The 19,322-nt window shown below is 38.8% G+C and overlaps 2 protein-coding genes across 6 annotated transcripts in view; both read right to left on the bottom strand.

Annotated features, from left to right (window-relative positions):
• LOC102306686 (metal transporter CNNM4) overlaps positions 1-4,118 on the bottom strand; it is a 41,831-nt gene extending 37,713 nt beyond the window's left edge. For 2 of the 5 annotated variants that reach the window (XR_317186.3, XM_005944588.2), the window contains exon 1: positions 2,126-4,118. Coding sequence is in view for 4 of the 5 variants with exons in the window: in XM_005944588.2 (XP_005944650.1) it covers positions 2,126-3,623 (1,498 nt within the window). In the remaining variant the exon portion in view is untranslated. The remainder of the gene's footprint in view (positions 1-2,125) is intronic. The other 3 variants (XM_042213010.1, XM_005944590.3, XM_042213011.1) reach the window with 3 other exon arrangements.
• An 822-nt stretch (positions 4,119-4,940) lies between these two features.
• Positions 4,941-19,168, bottom strand: LOC102307499 (SEC14-like protein 2). Its single transcript, XM_005944591.3, has 12 exons — positions 19,020-19,168; positions 18,344-18,419; positions 12,130-12,173; positions 11,018-11,080; positions 10,681-10,869; positions 10,506-10,601; positions 10,365-10,425; positions 10,198-10,281; positions 9,219-9,325; positions 8,986-9,125; positions 8,663-8,832; positions 4,941-7,609 (listed from the first exon to the last, which is right to left on the bottom strand). The coding sequence occupies exons 1-12, from the start codon at positions 19,071-19,073 to the stop codon at positions 7,479-7,481; spliced, it is 1,215 nt and encodes a 404-aa protein (XP_005944653.1). The 5' UTR covers positions 19,074-19,168; the 3' UTR covers positions 4,941-7,478.
• Between the last annotated feature and the right edge of the window lie 154 nt (positions 19,169-19,322).

Raw genomic sequence — 19,322 nt, 5'->3', positions numbered from 1 at the left:
ATATACATAGGCTCATTTACATAGGTACACATGTGAACAAAGAGTACTGTCTGTGTGTGTGTGTGTGTGTGTGTGTGGCTGTGTGTGTGTGTGTGGGGGTGTCAGAATGTGACCACATAAATAACTTCCCTAACCCTGCTGGTCTGGAAGTCCAGCAGTTCATCTAAACAAAAGGCACTTGTACTAAAACAGATATAGATGTGTTTGCTGTACCATATATCAGTAAGAGAAGATACGAGATCTCTCATGACCCTAGAGTGTGAGTGTGTATGCCAGAACACTCTGGAATGCACACAAAGTCTTTGCAGACTACTAAGGATCACACATCCTATCACTACACAATCGATTATACACCTCTAAGCATATATGGTTAAATATTTCTAAGCATAAATGACAATCAACAATATAACCCTGTCAGACAGCCAGAATGTTACCGGAATAACCAAAAATGACTGAAAATGGATAAAATGTTAAGAACATCTAAAGTTTGTCATATTTTTCATGAACAGAAAAGATGGAGATAGCCACCATGACATCACCCATGGGAGTCATTAAGTTCCACTGCGAAGGCTTAAATGAAGATTTTTGTCATCACAATCATGGTGTCTTGGAACAAATGAGGGGTGGATATAACTGAAATCAAGGAAACTGCACTCTTATAGCATAGCGATGTGTCAGTCAGTTCTCTGCAAAAATATAGAATGAACAGATTTATCGGTTATAAAAATATAACAGCAGAAACATGACCTTTTACTGTTGTTTCTTATATTAAAATGTATTGATATATATCTGAATATAATATGACATAAGAACTAAAATGTTGGAAAACAAAGTATAAGCTGTGTATTAGATTTCTAGTGTTCCAAGTGGCTGAAGAGTGTGTACTGAATTATTCGAAGGCAAAAATGAATTGCCATTAATGATCTAAATATGCGTATTTACTGATAAGAAAAGTAAATGCTGCCCTACTTCTTATCTGACACTGAAAAGGACAAGATCAGCAGTTTTTCTAGAAATTAATTGTTAATGTTTTTCAAACAAAAATAATAGAAAAGATAACTTTTTCTTAGGTCTGAACTGCAAGTTGCTGCATTTCTTTACATCAGTGTGAACTGCGGGTTCAAGATATTGCTAAGCAATTTTATGACCCAACACTTTGGGGGTGTCACCCTCACCACATAAAGCTCAATTAGATTCTCAGATTAGCTTTATGTGGTCAATAACTTTTTCCACACTGAGCCAGGCTAACATCATTACAAAAAAAATGCTAGGATATCAAAGAGACCACCAGCAGCGCACATTGACTGTAACCATCTTATTGTGGTTTAAGCTCTGGGTAGTATTTTGGTCACTAGGATGAAGGGAAAACTATCAAATATTCAGATGTGCACCGAATTAGAAAAGCATTTCAGAAATTGGGTGGGTGGACCACAGCTAATCTCGTTATCTCTTGATACTACTTTTTTTCACATACAGTGAAAAATGTATGTACCTTACTGCTAATTTTTGTACCCTGCAAAATCAGCCAGTGGCACCAAACGGCCAACAGCCATGTAGCCACTAATCTAGGCCTTATGTTTCACTTAATCACTTGATTAATGAAAGAAATATTCAGCAGACGCAATGATAACATTAACTTAGATGCACTTCTTATTTCACATGTTAGAAACATATTATGGATTTTTTTAAATGACAGTTTATCCAAATAAGTGTTTGCGGTCTAGTTTCTTTTTATTCCTTTTCATATTGGGTTTCAATTTTATACTGCAGCTATGCTAGTTGTATTGTTGTGCATGGGACAATTAAAGCTCTCCAATCTTTAATAAGTGAATGCATAAACATACACTGCCCTCATGACAACCTTATCAGGTGTGTGCAGGTTAAAAGCTCAACCCTGACCCCTTATAAGAGTAGTACAACATGTGCCCCGATGATGAAATGTGCTTTGTGTGTGTGTGTGTGTGTGTGTGTGTAGGCTGTGGTGTTCCACTAATCAATAGTGCTGGTGAACAGAGAGAGGGGGGGCTGTCGAGCTCACACAGGTTTAGGTCCCTGGTGATATGAAGGTTGCAGATTTTCAGAACAAAACATCATCAGGTGTTAGATTATGTCAATGCACACCCACCTTTCTTGAACTCCTCCAGCATGGCATCCAGTTTTGTGTCATGAAACACAAAGTGCACAGGGTGGTTATAGAACTTGGTGATGGTCTTTAGGTTTGTGCAGTCGTCCGGGTCCACGAAGGCCAAGTCCTTCACATACAGGATGTCCACGATGTTGGACCGCTCCTCATCATACACGGGTATGCGCGTGTATCCGCTCTCCATGATCTCTGACATAGTGTTGAAGTCCAGCACAGCATCTGCCTGGATCATAAAGCAGTTGGCTAAGGGAGTCATCACATCCTCCACAGTTTTGGTCCTGAGCTCCAGGGCTCCCTGGATCATGTTAAGCTCCTCTTTGACCAGGTCATTATAAGGCTCTGTCACTTTAAGCATCTCCACCAACTTCTCTCTGTTGTACACAGTGCCGATCTCCTGTCCCAGCAGGAAATCCAGCAGCTTGCTGACGGGAAAGGACAGAGGAAAGGTAAGGAACATGAAGAACTTTGTGACCAGGATCGTGTTTGCTCCCACAGCCAACCCGTGACGCGAGCACAGCGCCTGGGGGACGATCTCCCCAAATATGACAATGCCAATTGTAGAGGCGACCACGGCGCCCAGACCTGACCCGATGAGGTCATCGAGGAGGATGGTGAGGGTGGTGTTCACCAAAACGTTACCCAGGAGAAGCGAGCATAGGAGATAGTTGCCTTTGCTGCGGATCGGTTCGATTTTCCTCGCATATTTCTTCTCCTTGTCGGTGCCGCAGCTCTGAACGATCCGCAGCTCCATGGGGTCCAGCGCCATGAGCCCCAGGTTCAACCCGCTGAACATGCCCGAGAGGACCAGCAGGCACGAGATCATGATGACCTGCAGCCACATGGGTAGCAGCGACTTCTTCTCCTCCACCACCAGCATCCGGCCATCGCTGTCCCCCAGCTGCACCCACCTGCCGTCCGTGTTTAACGTGCACAGAGCGTATTCTTTCTTCTGGTCGCTTTTGCGCAGCGGCTTAATGTGCACGTTGAGCAGTCCCGACGTGCCCCGGCTGCTCACGTTTATGAAGTTCCCGACGGTGATGTCCTGCGTAAAATCTGCACAAGTTTTATCGAGCGCGTCCATCATGCCGCTGCCGCCCCGGGCCGCCGCCACCACCGTCCCCTTCTCCTCCTCCTCCTCCTCCTTGACCTCTGTGAACTGGATCTCAGTCCAGGCGCCCGAGTGAAGCTGGACCCCGTAAAACCGGAGCTGCACGGAGCTCTCCTCGGTCACCTGGATGACACCCTCGTCAGTGGTGCTGGCCGGCTTGTTGCTCCTCTCCAGCCTCATGCCGAGCACCTGACTCCCACCGCCTCCGCCGCCGCCTCCCCTTCCACCGCTGACACCGGGCCCAGCGGCTGCCACCAACTCTGTCCGGCCGCTCCACAGACAGATAACCACGGTGAGAATGTAACCCTGCTGTCCACTCCATTCTGTCGCCATGTTTGTTTCTGTGCTCGGCGACCTGGGAGCTGACGTCATTTACTCATGTCCAAGCAGCTCCTCCCTCTCCCCCCATTCCCGCTATCTCTCACATACGCTCACTCATACACGGACACATACACACATTAACACCGACTGCCGGACAGCGACATGTAGAGCTGATAAACAAACACACGCTCCTTGCAGGTCACACACGCTCCTGGTGACGCTTCGCTATCATTTTTCTGCAGCAACACTCACACTCCCCCCGCCTCAGTGCCCGGCCACGTTACTCCCCGCTGGGCTCGGGGCACTGCGGCACACAGCAGGACGGACGCTGCTGCTGCTGTTCCTGGCCACCGATTTCTCGTCCAATTGTATCCAAAGCCAGTTGCGGTTATGTAAAGGCACATGGCATCTGTGTACATGCCCCCCCGCCCTCCATCCTCATCCTGCACCAGCCTGCATCCCGCTGGCACGATGCCCGGCCAGGGATGCTAGATGCAGGGGACGTTTATTTATTTCCTGAGAGACAAACTCTGTGGAGCCAGGATATAGCCCGTTTGTATAATGATAATAATTACATAAGCTGTCTGTATCAGTTCAGTTAAGATGTGGAAAAGCCTAATAATTTCCGAGGTTGACTATTACATTACTGCATCACTGCATTGTCACGGATTTTTTTCCCCAGTGCACAGTGTTTATTAGCCATCTTTATTTATTATTAGATTCTAATATTCGCTAATTAGCTGTTATGTAATAAGCCAATAACGTTAAAAGTCCTTTCCTGTAGCGTCACCCAGTGGCCACACCACTTATCAAAACTGTACTTAGGTCTGAGGTAAAATTATTTCTGAGGGGCCGAACGTGCCAAAATTAATACAAATACAATGGTTATCATATCGTCTTGTCTCCGTGCCATTTTGTCTCTTTATGTGAGTCTTTTTGTGTTTATTTGTTGTTATTTTGTATTGCCGATGCCTGGGTCCAGCGAACAACCCTAACTGAACACATTACGAAGCATTCTGACCGATTTCCTCTTTTAAAGCGATGTGCACAGACACAGACATTTTTCTTTAGTCACAGCATGCGAATTTTAAAACGAATTGAACGTTTGTTCCTTTCACATGGTTTGATTTCATGGTGATGTCTATGGCTTCTAGACTTCAGGCAGTCACTGACGCTTCAGAAAATGAGAGACTATGTAAAAAAAACGTATGTAATTCCCAAACAGTGTCTAATCTAAAGTATTTGTTAAACAAACAGAATTAAAGCTGAAAGTTTGCAGTCACATACTGATTATTATGTGTTTCTGTAATACCACACTTGCATGTGCTTGAACATAAGGGATACTGTATTAAAAAACAGTACAAAAGGTTTGTATTTATGAATAAAAATGTATTTATTAAAATTCCACAATGACAGAGTTTCCAATGATTAAGAAATAAACCAGCATCATTTTACATCATGACGTCATGCTTCTTTAGATTGTGGATCAATTATAATTATGTACATCTTTAATTTCAAGAGATTACAGTGCAGCAATCAGTAATTTTAAAGGCCATTATTATCCAGTTTGAGCAGAGTGGAGGTACACTTATCAAACAAAACTTCAGAATTTGATTTGATAAATAGCCCCAGAAAGTAATTTGACTGTTTTGCCTCTGTGCATGTTTGTAGTACCATGTGCTTTTAACACATACACCAGTCAAATACAGAAACGTCAGTCAGTGGATGGGTAGCTCAGGGGCTCTCCCTACAGGTAGAGGTAAGCCAAGCAGAGCCTACACCAAGATAAGATTTTTTTCCTGTTAATTCCAAACAATTTTACAGCAATTTTATTGTTCTTTAAGCTTTAATATACAATCCCAAACCAGAAAAACTATTTGTACTTGTGGACTTTATATGCAATTTGCACATAAACTAAGCCTACCCATTACGTTCTGGTGTTATTTTTCTTTTTCTTTTTTACTCTTAGGCTGTTAAACACAACTGAGTCTATAGGTGAAAAATTAACACTGTCTTTTAAATATAAATTTAAAGAAATAGTCAGTTACAATCCATTATTCTCACATGTCTAAAAGATAGAATTGTGATATTGCTAAGTTGGTTAATTTACACAGTCTACATTTATGACACCTTTCTTTTAAATGTAGTAGCTCTGTTCCAATCTTACCCACCAAAGTGCCTAAAATGCCCACTTGTAATACTGTATTACTTTACAGTGTGTTTCCTCTAACACGGAAGTTTGTATTACTTAACCTCTTAAACCATATTTCCACTGGTTAATCCTGGCGTGTTTTGTATCATGAAGGTAGTTAGCTTCTTATGAGGGTATATTGCCATGGTAAATTGTACTGTTGTTGAGCAGGATATGTTCCAAATTCCAGCTCTAAGCATTCATTTGAATTCAATTTTTATATTTATTCTTTACATGCTCTCAAACAGCTAATAACAATCCAGGCAGCAGAATAAAACCTAAAACTCTCTTTTAAAAAATAATGAAATGTACAAGCTGATAACCAGCTAATAACCAGGTTAGTGGATGAATCCAGATTACAAAAAGACACCCTGGATATGTTCAACTCTCTTCATAGAACAGGCCCAGATTACAAAAACAAAACATGTCAATATTAAGACAGAGAAACTATGTACAAGATGCAAAACTACCACAATGAGCTGAACACATCTACACAGACAGGATGACTATAAAGAGACAAATATGGCAACAAAAACATGATGTTGTGGGCCTTTTAAAACTTAAGGCCTTTTGTCTTGTATCCATCCCAAATTGACGCACTTATACAAAGCACTTATATTATACTATATTTCACAAAGCACGTATATATTAACATCTTACTAATATATTACCATATTATTACAAAAATTACTAGAACAGTAAATCTTTACAAATGTGGTCCTTCAGTATTAAATGATGAGCTTGTACAGTTAATTGTGGTTCTGGTTTGAAATGCTGTATAAAGTAAACATTTCTTTTTGTTACTGTTGTTCTGAATGGTTCTTCTTTGCAGTGGAAAACAATGGCTACATTACACCGTGGGCACACCAACCCTGTTATTTCTCTCAATTTGTTTAATATTTCCCTTAATAATACTGTATGTACCACTCAATACTAGCTAAAGCTACCACTAAAAGATGCTGAAGTAAACCTTCAGAAGTCTGTGAAAAGCTCTCCAATTAAAGTAACTCATCTGTTACATTAACTACAAGCCTTAAGAAGCCAAACACACCTAACAGTGTTTAATTATAATGTGTACAGTGTCCTAAATGTATGTGTAAATACATGTTCAGAAATTATCTCATGATTTAGCGTTTGATTGAGAAATATATATTGATTGATGATTTAGATATTTTGTTTAACTTCCCTCACAAGCTTAAATCACAGACTACATATAGATGAATTACATAAAGTTTGTGATCAAAATGGGGCTGAACCCCACCCGATAATTCCCTTGAGAGGGGGTAGATACCAAAAACACAGCTTAAAATGAATCAGATGTATACAAAAACATCTCCAAATACATGATCATCTTGGTCTGACTGGTGATGTTGTTAATAACATGTGTTCACAAACTTTTTTTTTTTGCTGATTCAAAGTGACCAGTAAAATCAGCTATCATGGGTTGTTTAGCAATTAGTCAGGTAAACTTCGAGTTTTAATCAGTGAAAAGTTCTATAAAGATAAAGAAAGCTGCAGATTCAGCTGTGACTCCCAAATTCAGCCTGGTTTTAAGTCACTTCGTAATAAAATTACAACAAATGTATGCATGTGTGTATCATGAATTCATACATACTGAACACAGTGGAAAAAGTGGAGGTAATTTAGCCCCGATGGGATGACATAGCTAACTAGTAACAAAGATCAGAACTGTGTCCTCTCAGCTGTGGGTGTCCTCACTGTAGCCTTCCATCACCACTGCTGCGTGGATATTGCATCAGAACATCTGCCGGTGGAATAACTTCAACCTTGTATCTCACTTTCTTGGACTGAAGGATGCTGTAGCTGTTATCAAAACACAGCACATCTGCACAAAGCAAAGGATACAGTCACTAACAGCTAAGAAAAGCTATCATCCTGTAAACACATAAAATACTTTATTGATCCCACAAGGGAAATCACCGCGTTACAGCTACACTTCTAAATCACTCTATAAATGTGACAGGTTGTGTTTTAATAAGAATTTTGTTGATTCTGAATATGTGAACACCCTATAGCATCCAAAGAAGAGCTAGCCTTTTGCTACATTCTCTGTCCAGATGATCCCTCACTGCTTTCACATAAAGGTCATACTGGATTAGCGAGAGCCTTCACTGTATTATGACTGTAAGACACTCACTGTTGTACCTCTGTCCTGATATCAATGACAATTTAAACCAAAATTTCACATCTGGAGTCATCACTACATAACATTTATTGGCACTTGATTTTCAGTCCAGTTTTTATGTAATTTGGTATACTTCAACTTCTCAACTGCTGTACGTAATTTTTTTTTAGGTCTGCCACATTTTCTTTTGTCCTCCACTTGACAGTTTCCTCACATTTTCTAAGGACCCACTGCATACAATGTTGAGATATGCCAAGTTTTTGGCCAATAGCTCTTTGGGAATCACCTTGTTAGTGCAAAAGTACTATTGTATGCCTATTAAACTGTTATCTTTGGTGGTTTGAAAGGCAGTCTGACATTTAGCTAAGGAAAAGGGAATAAATTATGTGCTTTGTGTTTTTACAACAGGCTGCTAGTAACGAGGTACGTAAAGTTACAATTTAAAATTGAATTTAAGTTATCCGTTATGTCCCTTGAGTTAGGAGCCTTGAATATGCTTAAATGATTCACATGTCAATTGTTAAAGTGCCTCAACAAACAAACAAAAAGGATTCCTATATAAACGGTCTTTGACTAGAGTTTGAAAGATCTTTAGAAAGCTGGAGGACTGTTGCTCAAGTCCACTTAAAGAAAAAATAACAAGAAAGTCTGGCGCATTGGAAGCAAAATGAAATGAGCAATTTTCATTGTTACAGACTAATTCTGCAGACATTACTGCAAAAGTACCTGTACACACAGCTGTGAGTTACTTACAGACTCCAGGCTCAGGACAGGTGAGGCAGCTATCTTCAGGGACCAAGTGTGCATTGTAGCGCTCGCTGGGTAGAACTTGCTGCATTTCAGCTATCTTCTGTTGGCTGCCCTCTTTAGTCCTCTTGTACACTCCAAACCCAATATCTGCTCCATCACTGGCAAACTGCCACCTGACAAGCAATAATGAATTCATCATGAGTGGCAGCTTTAGTATTTTTTTTTAATTTAATTTTATTTTAAAGTCTATATCACTAAATCACCACAAACACACACTACAAGTCAGTGATTCATTGTTCTGAGAACACAGAATAAACCTGCTGTACCTCAGGAGGCTGCTGGCTGCAGGAACATCATACTCCAGCTGGATGACAGAGCCACGGCTGATGGTCACACTTTTGTTATACTGAACCTTCACTGAATCCTGCACATAGTAGGACTTGGGAACTGTACCACCAAAATTGATCTGCAACCACAATACACAAAAACACGCATCACTTTAGTCTCCAATTTTAGAGGAACAGCATTGTATTTAATCAGTCTTTCCCTCTGTTCTCACCATGGTTCTGCAGTGGGGGTCTCCATCAGGGTCAGTCAGAGTTCCTCCATACACCACTGGAAGCTGATCTGGGTCAATATGGTCACGTAGCACTTCTTGCCAGTTACCTGTAAACACAATATTGTAATTTAAAACTTTTTAGTTTAATAAGACTGCTTTGTTTCATGACCTTAGTTCCTTTATAGGTTGACATTTGTGTAGATGAAAAGAGTAAAATTATAAACTCTAAATAGTAAATATAAGAAAGACTGCATATTGACTATAGGGGTCAGGTGCAATGTGTGCCAGGTAGCACAGAAGCCCTGGTGGATCGATCCCCAGCTACCAAAATTGGGACATGGGATGTCAACTCTCTGGCAGGGAAGGAGCCCACCAGAGATTCGTCCCAGCTCATCCTCATGAGATATAGTTGGGCTCACCTCAACGCACGGCTTGGGCTCTAGAACCAGTCTCCTGGAGCCGGGATGGACTCTGTGTTAGTCTAGAGTTGCCCTGGGTGAGAGGCATAATTGGGAGGAATGGCCTCCTGGATCTGAACCCAAGCTGTGTTTTATTGTTGGATTTCTGTGCAAACCACAGTTTGTCCAAAACAAACACCATGTTTTAGCATAAGTTAAAACATGGTGGTCCACATGGCACCAGGAAGCTCTAGGCAGTAGGTCGATGATCGATTTTATAATTGTATCACCAGACCTGCGGTCATTCAGTCCTTATAGAAACATTGCAAGACCTTGGTCTGCATAGCCGGCGATAAGTTCATGATGATCTCCGCCAGGGCTGCCCTTTGTCATCCATTCTGTTTGTAATTTTTATGGACAGAATTTCTAGACGTAGCCAAGTAATGGAAGGCTTTCACATGGGTGGTCTCAGAATCCCGTTTCTGCTTTTTGCAAGTACTTTGTTACTTCAGCATGCTAATGTTAGCATCAAGATCAAGTAAAGACTCAGAAAACACTGGGATAAAGAAAAGTTGTCTTACTTCCTAAAACAATGATCTTGCGCCGTGTTTCCTCACACAGAAAGTGTTTGATCAGGTTGTAGGCCACAGGAAACATTTTGGGCGCTGCAGCAAAAGATACAAATTATCAACCAAAATTCTGAAACAGAACGTGGAAATCAAATATGCAGACAAATGGTCTTATGTACCTTTGATGAGAAACACCCTCTTCAAGCCTTCAGGATAGTTGTCTTCAAACATGGTGAGGATCTACATGGCCGAAAGCAGTAATGACACATAGATGTTTTGTGTGTATGAGTGGGTGATTGTTACAAAAGCTGATAACAAACCTCTCCATAGGTCTCAATAGCAGGTTTCCAAATGTGCTTCAATCCAAGTCCTTCACAGTCATAGATTAGAGTGATGGATTCAATGTACTTCCCCAACTGAGAGAGAGACACAGTAACATTAGAAGAGACGAGCAGAGAGGAGTGGAAAGGGAAGAACAGAGAACTCCTGGCTGACCTTTTCAGATTGTTTTTGACATTCCTGCCGTAGCATCTCTGTGTTTTGGATCTTAGTCTTCAGGAAGTCCTGTTTGGTGGCTGACATCAGCAGACCTTTAGGATCCAGAGGGCCAATCACATCGTACCAGACTGGACTTCCCTCACGGTCATAGCCACACATCCCTCCAGATACATACTTCTCAATCACCTGAGAGATGGATTCATAAAGAAAAAAAAATGTGACCTTCAAAAACTAAAGAGTCTGAAAGACTGCTCATTTAACAACAGTCCCCTTCATCCTCACTTCAGACTACTTTTACACAAATATTAGCTAAAAAGAAAATGCAGTAGGTTACCTCTGGAGGTTTCCAGTCAGATAGGATGGTGTCTACTTTCATCTGTTCCCTAAACACCACATGCTGCAGAGGTCGAAGACAACAAGGCTGGGTAAGTTAAAGACTAAAGCTTACAAAAACCAGGCAAACACAGAGTAATGTGTTTCCCCACAAATGCTCCAGCTGTCAAAGACACTCTATAGCTATTATTCTAGAAATGATTTCATGTTTTGAAATGGAAGAAGCTTTTTTCATGCTTTACTTTATTTTCTGTTTCATATACACAGTATATACTGTTACAATGGTTGGCTGCTTATATTAAATATGTCTAGAATTTCAGACAAAGAGTCCATTAAGTAACCTCAGTGAAAGCAGAATGTTTAGAACAGTCTGAGGGCAGAGCATTGTGCTCACTAAGTTTTTCCACTCTTGGATTTGTTTGATGTCAGTGAGAGCAGATATCACTAATATGATCATCTCAACTACACAGTTCTGGTTGTGTATTTCATAAGCCCAACTCACCTGTGCCTTTATCACTTTATCACTCAGCCAATCACAATGAGGATTATTTTAAACTGTGAATTCTGAAAAGATATATAGCTGGAAATATGTGCACTAGGTTCCCTAAAACTATTCTTCCCGGCTGGTACTTGTTCCAATGTTTACCATCCTATAACCGTATTTCTTTGTTGTAAATTGTTTTTCTGTAAATTTGCAAGTATGGTTCGTTTGTGAAGCACTTTGTTGTACTTGTGACTTTTAAATGTGCTATAGAAATAAAATTGAATCTGAATCTGAATCTATAGGCATAAAGTCTGATCCATTAATTCCATGAATTTACTTTACTATACATTGTCCTATATTACTTTGTCCTTGAACATGAAAAGAGTCACTAACTAAATTCCCTAGAAAGAGGGCCACAAATCAAACACTGGATTAATCTTTAACATTGCGCTGTGTTATATAAACTCGTCATTTTATGTAATATCTAAAAGGTAAATACAGTTTTAATGGATTTAATACATTTAGTACAGAGATTTGAAAAGCAGCACCAGGTAGAAATATGTGTTGGGTGTTAGTTGGGTACTTGAAGAGCAAACAGGCTCTCACCGTCTGAACAACACAGAGCTTACCTTCCTGATCATGCTTTCAGCTTTGTGAACATTGAAGCTACGGGCTGGAAAAAAGAAAAGAAAAAAATCCCACATTAGACACATACAATCAAACTTCTGTAACACTGAAATGCCAGGTTACTGTGAGACACTATGAGAAGACACCATCTTCTAGGAAAATAAAATACCCATTTTAACTAAGAACAAAGAAAATACATTTCTTCCTTTATAGTTGTTTTTTTTTTTTTTGGTTTGTGGTTGCCAATTTATTACTTTTTAAATGGAAAACTATAGGACACCTGAAAAGAAATCTTTCTTTACCCTCCCCTTTTTTCTCAAACATCTCAACAAATCACCACCAAAAGATAAAGAAAAAAATGTTTTCAAAAAGAATCCTTAAAAAGTTAGCCATGATACTATCCAAGCAATATTAAACATTTTAATACAAATAATTAGCCCTTTAAGTAGATTGATCATGATTGCATACAGAAGAGGAAAGTAAACTTAAAAGACCATCAACAATATCTGATGATCATAAAACAGAAACCTTATGATACTTTTTTTTTCTTTTACTCAAGCAAAGAGACTGGCCAAGGTTAACACAAATATTGAACTGCAGACACAGAGACCCCGTTTATCTGAGTCCCTCTGAACTATGGACCTTTAAACAGCTGAGTGAACAGACAGGGCCCTGCATTATTGATCAGACCATAAATCACCTAAGTCACTGATTCAAAATGCCGTAACAGTATCTCCAACCAAGAAAAGACTGTTTCTGAGCATTTGTGCTCTCTGTTCAAAAAGATCTGAAATAGTCAGAGCTGACTTTTGCTAGAAAAGTGTCTTCTTTCAAACATTTTACCCTATTATTAGCTTCAACAGGGAAATTAATTGGTGTTGTGTGTCTTTTAGTTAGTTTCTTTGTCAGATTATTTTAAAAATTATAATAAAAAAAGGTTTGAATAACAATGTGACTTTTGGACGCAATCCTAATCAACAAATTCACCAAAGATTTATTTACCATTTTTGAAATACATATCAAATTGAAATAAGCAAAATTGTGAGACATTTTCTTGAGGTTGTCAAGAACATATCACAGGCTTTCAGATCCAGATGTTCTCCTGGATTCAGGGAATCAATTCATGCGTGGTGTGGAGTGAGGGAATTTAGACCTTGATGGTAATATGCAGTGTCAGACTGCTGTTGTTGTAGAACTGTTCTGGTTTCTGTTGAAGCATCGTCCAGCACCCATGTACACATGTACAATGGGTGCTGTAGTTGGTGAAAGGTGAAAACAACAAACTAGCATTCTAATCTGTGTCTAACTTTCTAAACCAGATCACCCAGACTGCAATCTGTTCTTCACTCGAACCATACCTTAAACTAATCAGTCAAACTCTAATGTATAGTCTGATGTGTTCTTTCACATGGTAGCATCATGGAGTGAATGCACTGACCAGCTGACATGATACTTTTACTGCAGTTTACAATTTGACAAAACTAAAGCTAGTGTCAAGTTTCAAAATGATTAGAAACTATGTCAGATTCTCGCAGGGACTGCCCTCAAAGCTCTACCTATTTCATGATACTTCATAAAGATTTAGAACTCAGTTTGACTTTTGTGTTGTTAAATACAGGAAGACAAAAATATCAGTCTTTTTAAAAATCACCAGGACAACTTAATTAAATTGTAGCTCAGCTGAAACAGCAGCAGTCAGTGCTTTGAAGCTTACTCTTGATCAAGCTTGGAGACCAAGACCAAGTCTGGTTTTGCACAGCAGAAAACAAACATTTACACTGAGAATGGCATTGACTCCATGTTCATTCTCTTTAAACCGTCAGACAAAAGTGATAGGTAAGAAATCAATGATTAACTGAAAGACGACTAAGGCTTTCATAAATAACCTGATTAAAAAAAACAAACAAAGGGCATTGTTGTTACTACACCGCATTTTAGTAGAGAGTGTTATGCCATATATGCCACTTTATATCTCACATAAAAATAGTATATCACAACTGTTTTGGAAGGTAACCTTATCTAACTAAATGCTAAAACATTACATAAGACAACAGGTCACATGTAAAGATGGCAGCCAGTAGGTCATTAGCCTAGCGGAAAGAGAGGCAACAGATGGCATGACTGAGTTCACAGGGGTTTTTTCAAGGGGGCGGGGGGGCTGTTTCCCTGAATGCATCATAATGCATCATCCTGCTCTGGTTCAAGTATAAAATATATGGTTAACCTTTTGAAGCAGACACAGAACAGATGCAAGTAGTCAAAAGCAGGACAGTTAATTACTGATCTCTTGTCTTTACATCATCAAATACCAACTAAAGCACAGGATTTTGAGAAAACTGAGCAGCAGAGAACTCAGGCTGAGATTTTTCACTGTCAGCATCTTGGTGTTTAAACTCAGTCATGATTAAAGTTGAGTGGATCTTACTGAGAAACAGAGGGACACTGCAAGCCCAATGGTCAGTTTCACTGTGCTTTATCCTCCCTTTGAACTAAAAGTAAACATCATGATGTGTTCAGTAAGCCTTGAAATTAGCCACTGAAACCACAAACTGTTTACTGAGGTCACAGATCACAAGAGTTGATGAGTCAATAGCTTAGACTTCTTTGAGTCTGACTCAGTAATGGCTCACTGCTGGCCATTAGAAAGAGTCCAGGTTTATCCATGCCCATATTTTATATACATCATGTAGCCTGTCTGTGCTAAGAAGCTGGAGGAGACATGTTCCATCGGAAAGTCTTTTCAAGTTTGAGCATCATGTTTCAGTTAAAGAGTGCAACAGTGAGCAGTGAGTCTTTACCAGCTTTTATCAGTACAAGAAATTTAAAATGCAGTTCTGTTAAAAACACAAGTGTCTTCGGGACAACATGTTTCATGTCTGTTTTTCTGGGCAGTTTTTCCCTCTTGAGCTGCATGGAATGGAGGGTAAACAAAAGAGTGACATTTGTAGCTACAGCATGTAAATGCACTTCATTTTAATACATGTTTTCCATCAGATTACAGGAAATAAAAAACATTTCAGTCTTTGATACAGACTGAACCCACGCTTCAAACATGTAGGTTAAAAAGGTTTTTTGTCTGTCTTATTTTGCTTTTTTGGGTAGTTTATACCCATTGGGAGTATGTGAGCAGGTTTAAATATCTTTTATTACACGTGCGATGCAGTTAATCCCGATTTAACTACAAATCAGACAATATGCTACATCTATCAGCTGTTTAATCTAAACATTAGTAGGCAAAAGAACATGTAAGCTTTCTTTTTTATTCCCCAAAAATGAAACATCTGAGCACTTGTTCAACAACAAATGAATTCCCTCTGTAAACCCCCCGCCTGTCATTAGCACCTTTGCATTCACAAAAACTAGGTTCAAGACATGCCTAGCTAGCCTAACTAATGCAAATTCTAATGCAACTGACAGCTCAAGTATCAGTTTCAAGTGGTGGATCAGGAGGGCACCAAGAAACCCAAGATGAGTGATTTTTCTTTAAGGTAGGGAAGCAATTTTTAACCCATTTTGATGGTAGTTTAAAGCTACTGTTTATTAATTGAGCATTCTAGTAATTATTTCATCCTAATCAGGTAGTACTTTTTTCACATTTGGTATTATGTTCATTTGACAGTTCTTTATGATCTTAGTTTCTGTGCTTTATCACTGAAGTAAATGCTTAATAATTAATTAATTTAGTATTTATAAGTATACAAACTTTTACATTCATTCTGCAGTGCTTCTTGGTGTGTGGGTACCAGGAGCTACAGGCTGTTTAACGCATGGAACAAGTTACTCATCAACAGAAACTAATGTCACATGCAAACCACAGAATAATATGCCAGATTAGAAGTTTTCAGAGTGAATGCAGAGTGAATGAGGTCAAATATTAAGTTGATTTTTACATCAATCTGAAATTTAGATTCAAAATGTAGAAACAGAAAATGTGAAAATTAACAGTTTGGGTCATATTTATTTCAGTCAATCAACTGCAATGTACAAAAAAAATCAAAAATGATTATATGTGCCATATGTGAAAACTGCACATATGGCACATTTTCTTTGACTATTCATGCAAATAAATACATTCAGAATTTATCCTGATACATTTCTATGATAGAAGGGTCCTCTTTTGTTTGAGCCACCACTAACCATGATTCAGTAATATTAATTTGACAGGTTATTCGATAAACTGACTTTCCAAAGAATGGAAAGTCAGTTAATGCAGCCAGAAAAGGTTGTTTGTTTGTTTGTTTTTAAAAAAAACAACAACAATGTTTTCTGATGTATATCAGCTCTTCCTGCAGCTGCTCTGCTTGTATGGAAAGAATAGATGGGGATAAATATCATCACCATTCATTAAACCTTAATAACTGGAAACACAAGCTAGCATAATAAAACTGAAGTTACTTCTAATTTCTGATTTATTACACTTTACATAATCAGTTGCGATAATTGAATTTACTCGAGTACTGTATGAGGTAGGTATATTTCCACATTTAAATTATGTTTACTTCATTTACTCCACTTCCTTTATATAAAATCTTTAATTATTTTTTGTATGTTAGTAAACTTCCTTCCAATTATAAGCCCATGTGAAAATACTATGTTTCTTTATCTCCAGTCAGGTTTGATTTCTTTTTAGGTCTCACTGGACCCTTAAACACAGCATCAGATAGAATGCAATTCCAATGCTATTCAGAGAAAGGGAGGCCTTCTCCCTCATTCTAAGCTCACATGTTTAATGCATTACTCAATGACTTTTATTTCACTGGCAGTGGAAATTAACAAGAAGACTGATTTAAAACCACCTTATTAAAAGTCTGGAGTCCTTATACCACGCACTTCAGATTCAGATCGTTTAGTAAAATGACACAATAAACTTACTACGTAAAAAGTTTTGCCCCTCTTGTGTTAGAGGCATGAAATTTAATATAATGCAGTATTCCCTCCCCCCCAAAAAAGAAAAGAAAAACTCAAATTTGTAGGCAATAATAGATAATCAACATGAACGCATAGGTTATATTTATGAGATCAGTCCCTTGAAAGAAGTATTCTGCCGATACTGAACCCTCCAGCTCTGGTATGGCTACACTCTTGCACTGAAACTGGATTTAGTTTCATGTTCGGAACAGGTTTGTTTGTTTATTCCTACTCAACTGCTTTAAATATCAGAGTTTACCAGAGACTGAAGGTAGCCTCAGGCATTATAAGGCTGCCAGTATACTTGTAGAGTATAATGGCAGCCATGAAAAGTTCGTGGTATACCACAAGCTTTCATTCTGTGCAAAAATATCCCTTGTTACTGAAATCTTCTAATTTATAGCATTATTAGTTATTTAGCCTCTATATGACGGTCTTTAACAGCTTTTATGCCTGTTAGCTGCCACAAGTACTGATACAGGAAATCTTTAATATGTCACCCAATAGTCCTTACAATACAACATGTCTGCGTAGCAGAGAATCATCTTTTCGCTCACTGTTACAGCAGAGAACAGACGCAAACACAATGCTCTGGCCTCTGTTACGCTGGGCCATCTGATATGTGCTGTTTATATTCATTAAGCCGTTTGGAATCAGGTTTTTCCTTTGTTGATTTTTGAAACATTTTACTTTGTTATTTAATAAATAATTTCATATTTGCATCCGACTTCATCTTTATTTTATTTGATTCAATTTACTTTGGCTTACGTTTCGTTTTTAACTTTTATTGACCCTCATACCTTTCCACTTATTTTGTTATATGTTTGTTGTGTTTCACTCAACGTTAAGTATCTTATCTTTCTTATCTTAAGATAGTTACAGTTTCTCAACACACCTGAACAGTGAGAATGCACACTTCATATCAGGGTTGGAGTCTGATAAGTAATTGGATTGACAAAGTCATTCTTGTAGTAGGGCAGAAGAATAAATTAACAGTAAGTGGCAATATTTAAGCACTTTCATTGAAATATTTGTAAATACACAGAACACTAACATATATGAAATATGTGTCAAAGTAAAACCGATTTATTAAACATATGGCAGCCTCTTTAAAAGAGAGACTGGCATACATTTAGTGTACTGAATCGAAGATCTCCCCTTTCCACGTGATTTTTTGTTGTTAATTGTCACTCATCTTTTCCAGCTGGTTCTGTTTTTTTACATTCGTCTTTAGTCACTCTAGACTTGGGTGATTGTTGCTATAAACAGGTGGTTTCAGTGTGTGTTGTACATAAATGCAAGTCTCACCTCTGAGCCAGCGCAGGAGGTAGTGATCATGCTGCGCAGGCAAGCTTGGAAGGATGTCCTGAATCCTCTCCCGAAACTGGAAGAGAGAGAACCAGAGAGAAGACAAAGTTATTTTATTATTTAAGGAACAGTTTCACATTTGCAGAATTAGACTTGGTCGCTTTATTGCAAAGTAAGAGAGGTTTGATACCACTCTCATGTCTGTACATAACAGTGTGCAATCACAGGCAATCAAATATATGTTGGTCATACAAATATATGAAACTACAACCAGGAGATACCTAGCTTATAATAAAGACTGTTAATGGCCCAAAAAGTACTAACTTGGCCTCATCAGTTCAAGCTACAAAATGATTTTTTATTTATTTGTAGTTTCAATTTATTCAAAAAGAGAATAAACTTTCCTCTAGGCTTAACCCACCACCCTAAATTTATGTTACAAGACAAGACATTAACATAAAGTGGTGTGTTTCGTTGTGTGGAAAAAAAAAGATACACCCCAGTAAACTCACAGCATAATATCAACCAATTTTGATGAGACCAAAGACCAGTGTCAATGAGTTACTGCATATGACACTACCTCAAGCCCACAGATACAACAATTTGATAGATAAGAACAATTAAACCATTCAACTGAACATATATATCTGCATAACGTTAATTGTAAATGTCTTACCTCGGCTAAAATCTCAGCCTGCTTTGGGCTCAGGTCTCCTATTCGTCCACTCATCTCTGTGACCTTGTGTGTTTAATGGAAGCAGCCTATGTGAATGAACAGCACTTGGGGAAAATTGAGATAGAATAGTAAAAAAGCCACACCCCCTCTCACACTCACACACACACACACACACACACAGTCCTACACACACACACACACACACACACACACACACACACACACACACACACACAGATTTTGTTGACCATCACATTGTGCTCAATCGACTGAGATACTGTGTGTACAGGGGTTTGGCTTTTG

This window comes from Haplochromis burtoni, unplaced genomic scaffold (assembly GCF_018398535.1).
Source record: "Haplochromis burtoni strain Fernald_Lab_line unplaced genomic scaffold, NCSU_Asbu1 Contig_407, whole genome shotgun sequence".
NCBI classification, from domain to species: Eukaryota; Metazoa; Chordata; class Actinopteri; order Cichliformes; family Cichlidae; genus Haplochromis; species Haplochromis burtoni.
This window is presented reverse-complemented; position numbering and strand designations above follow the sequence as displayed.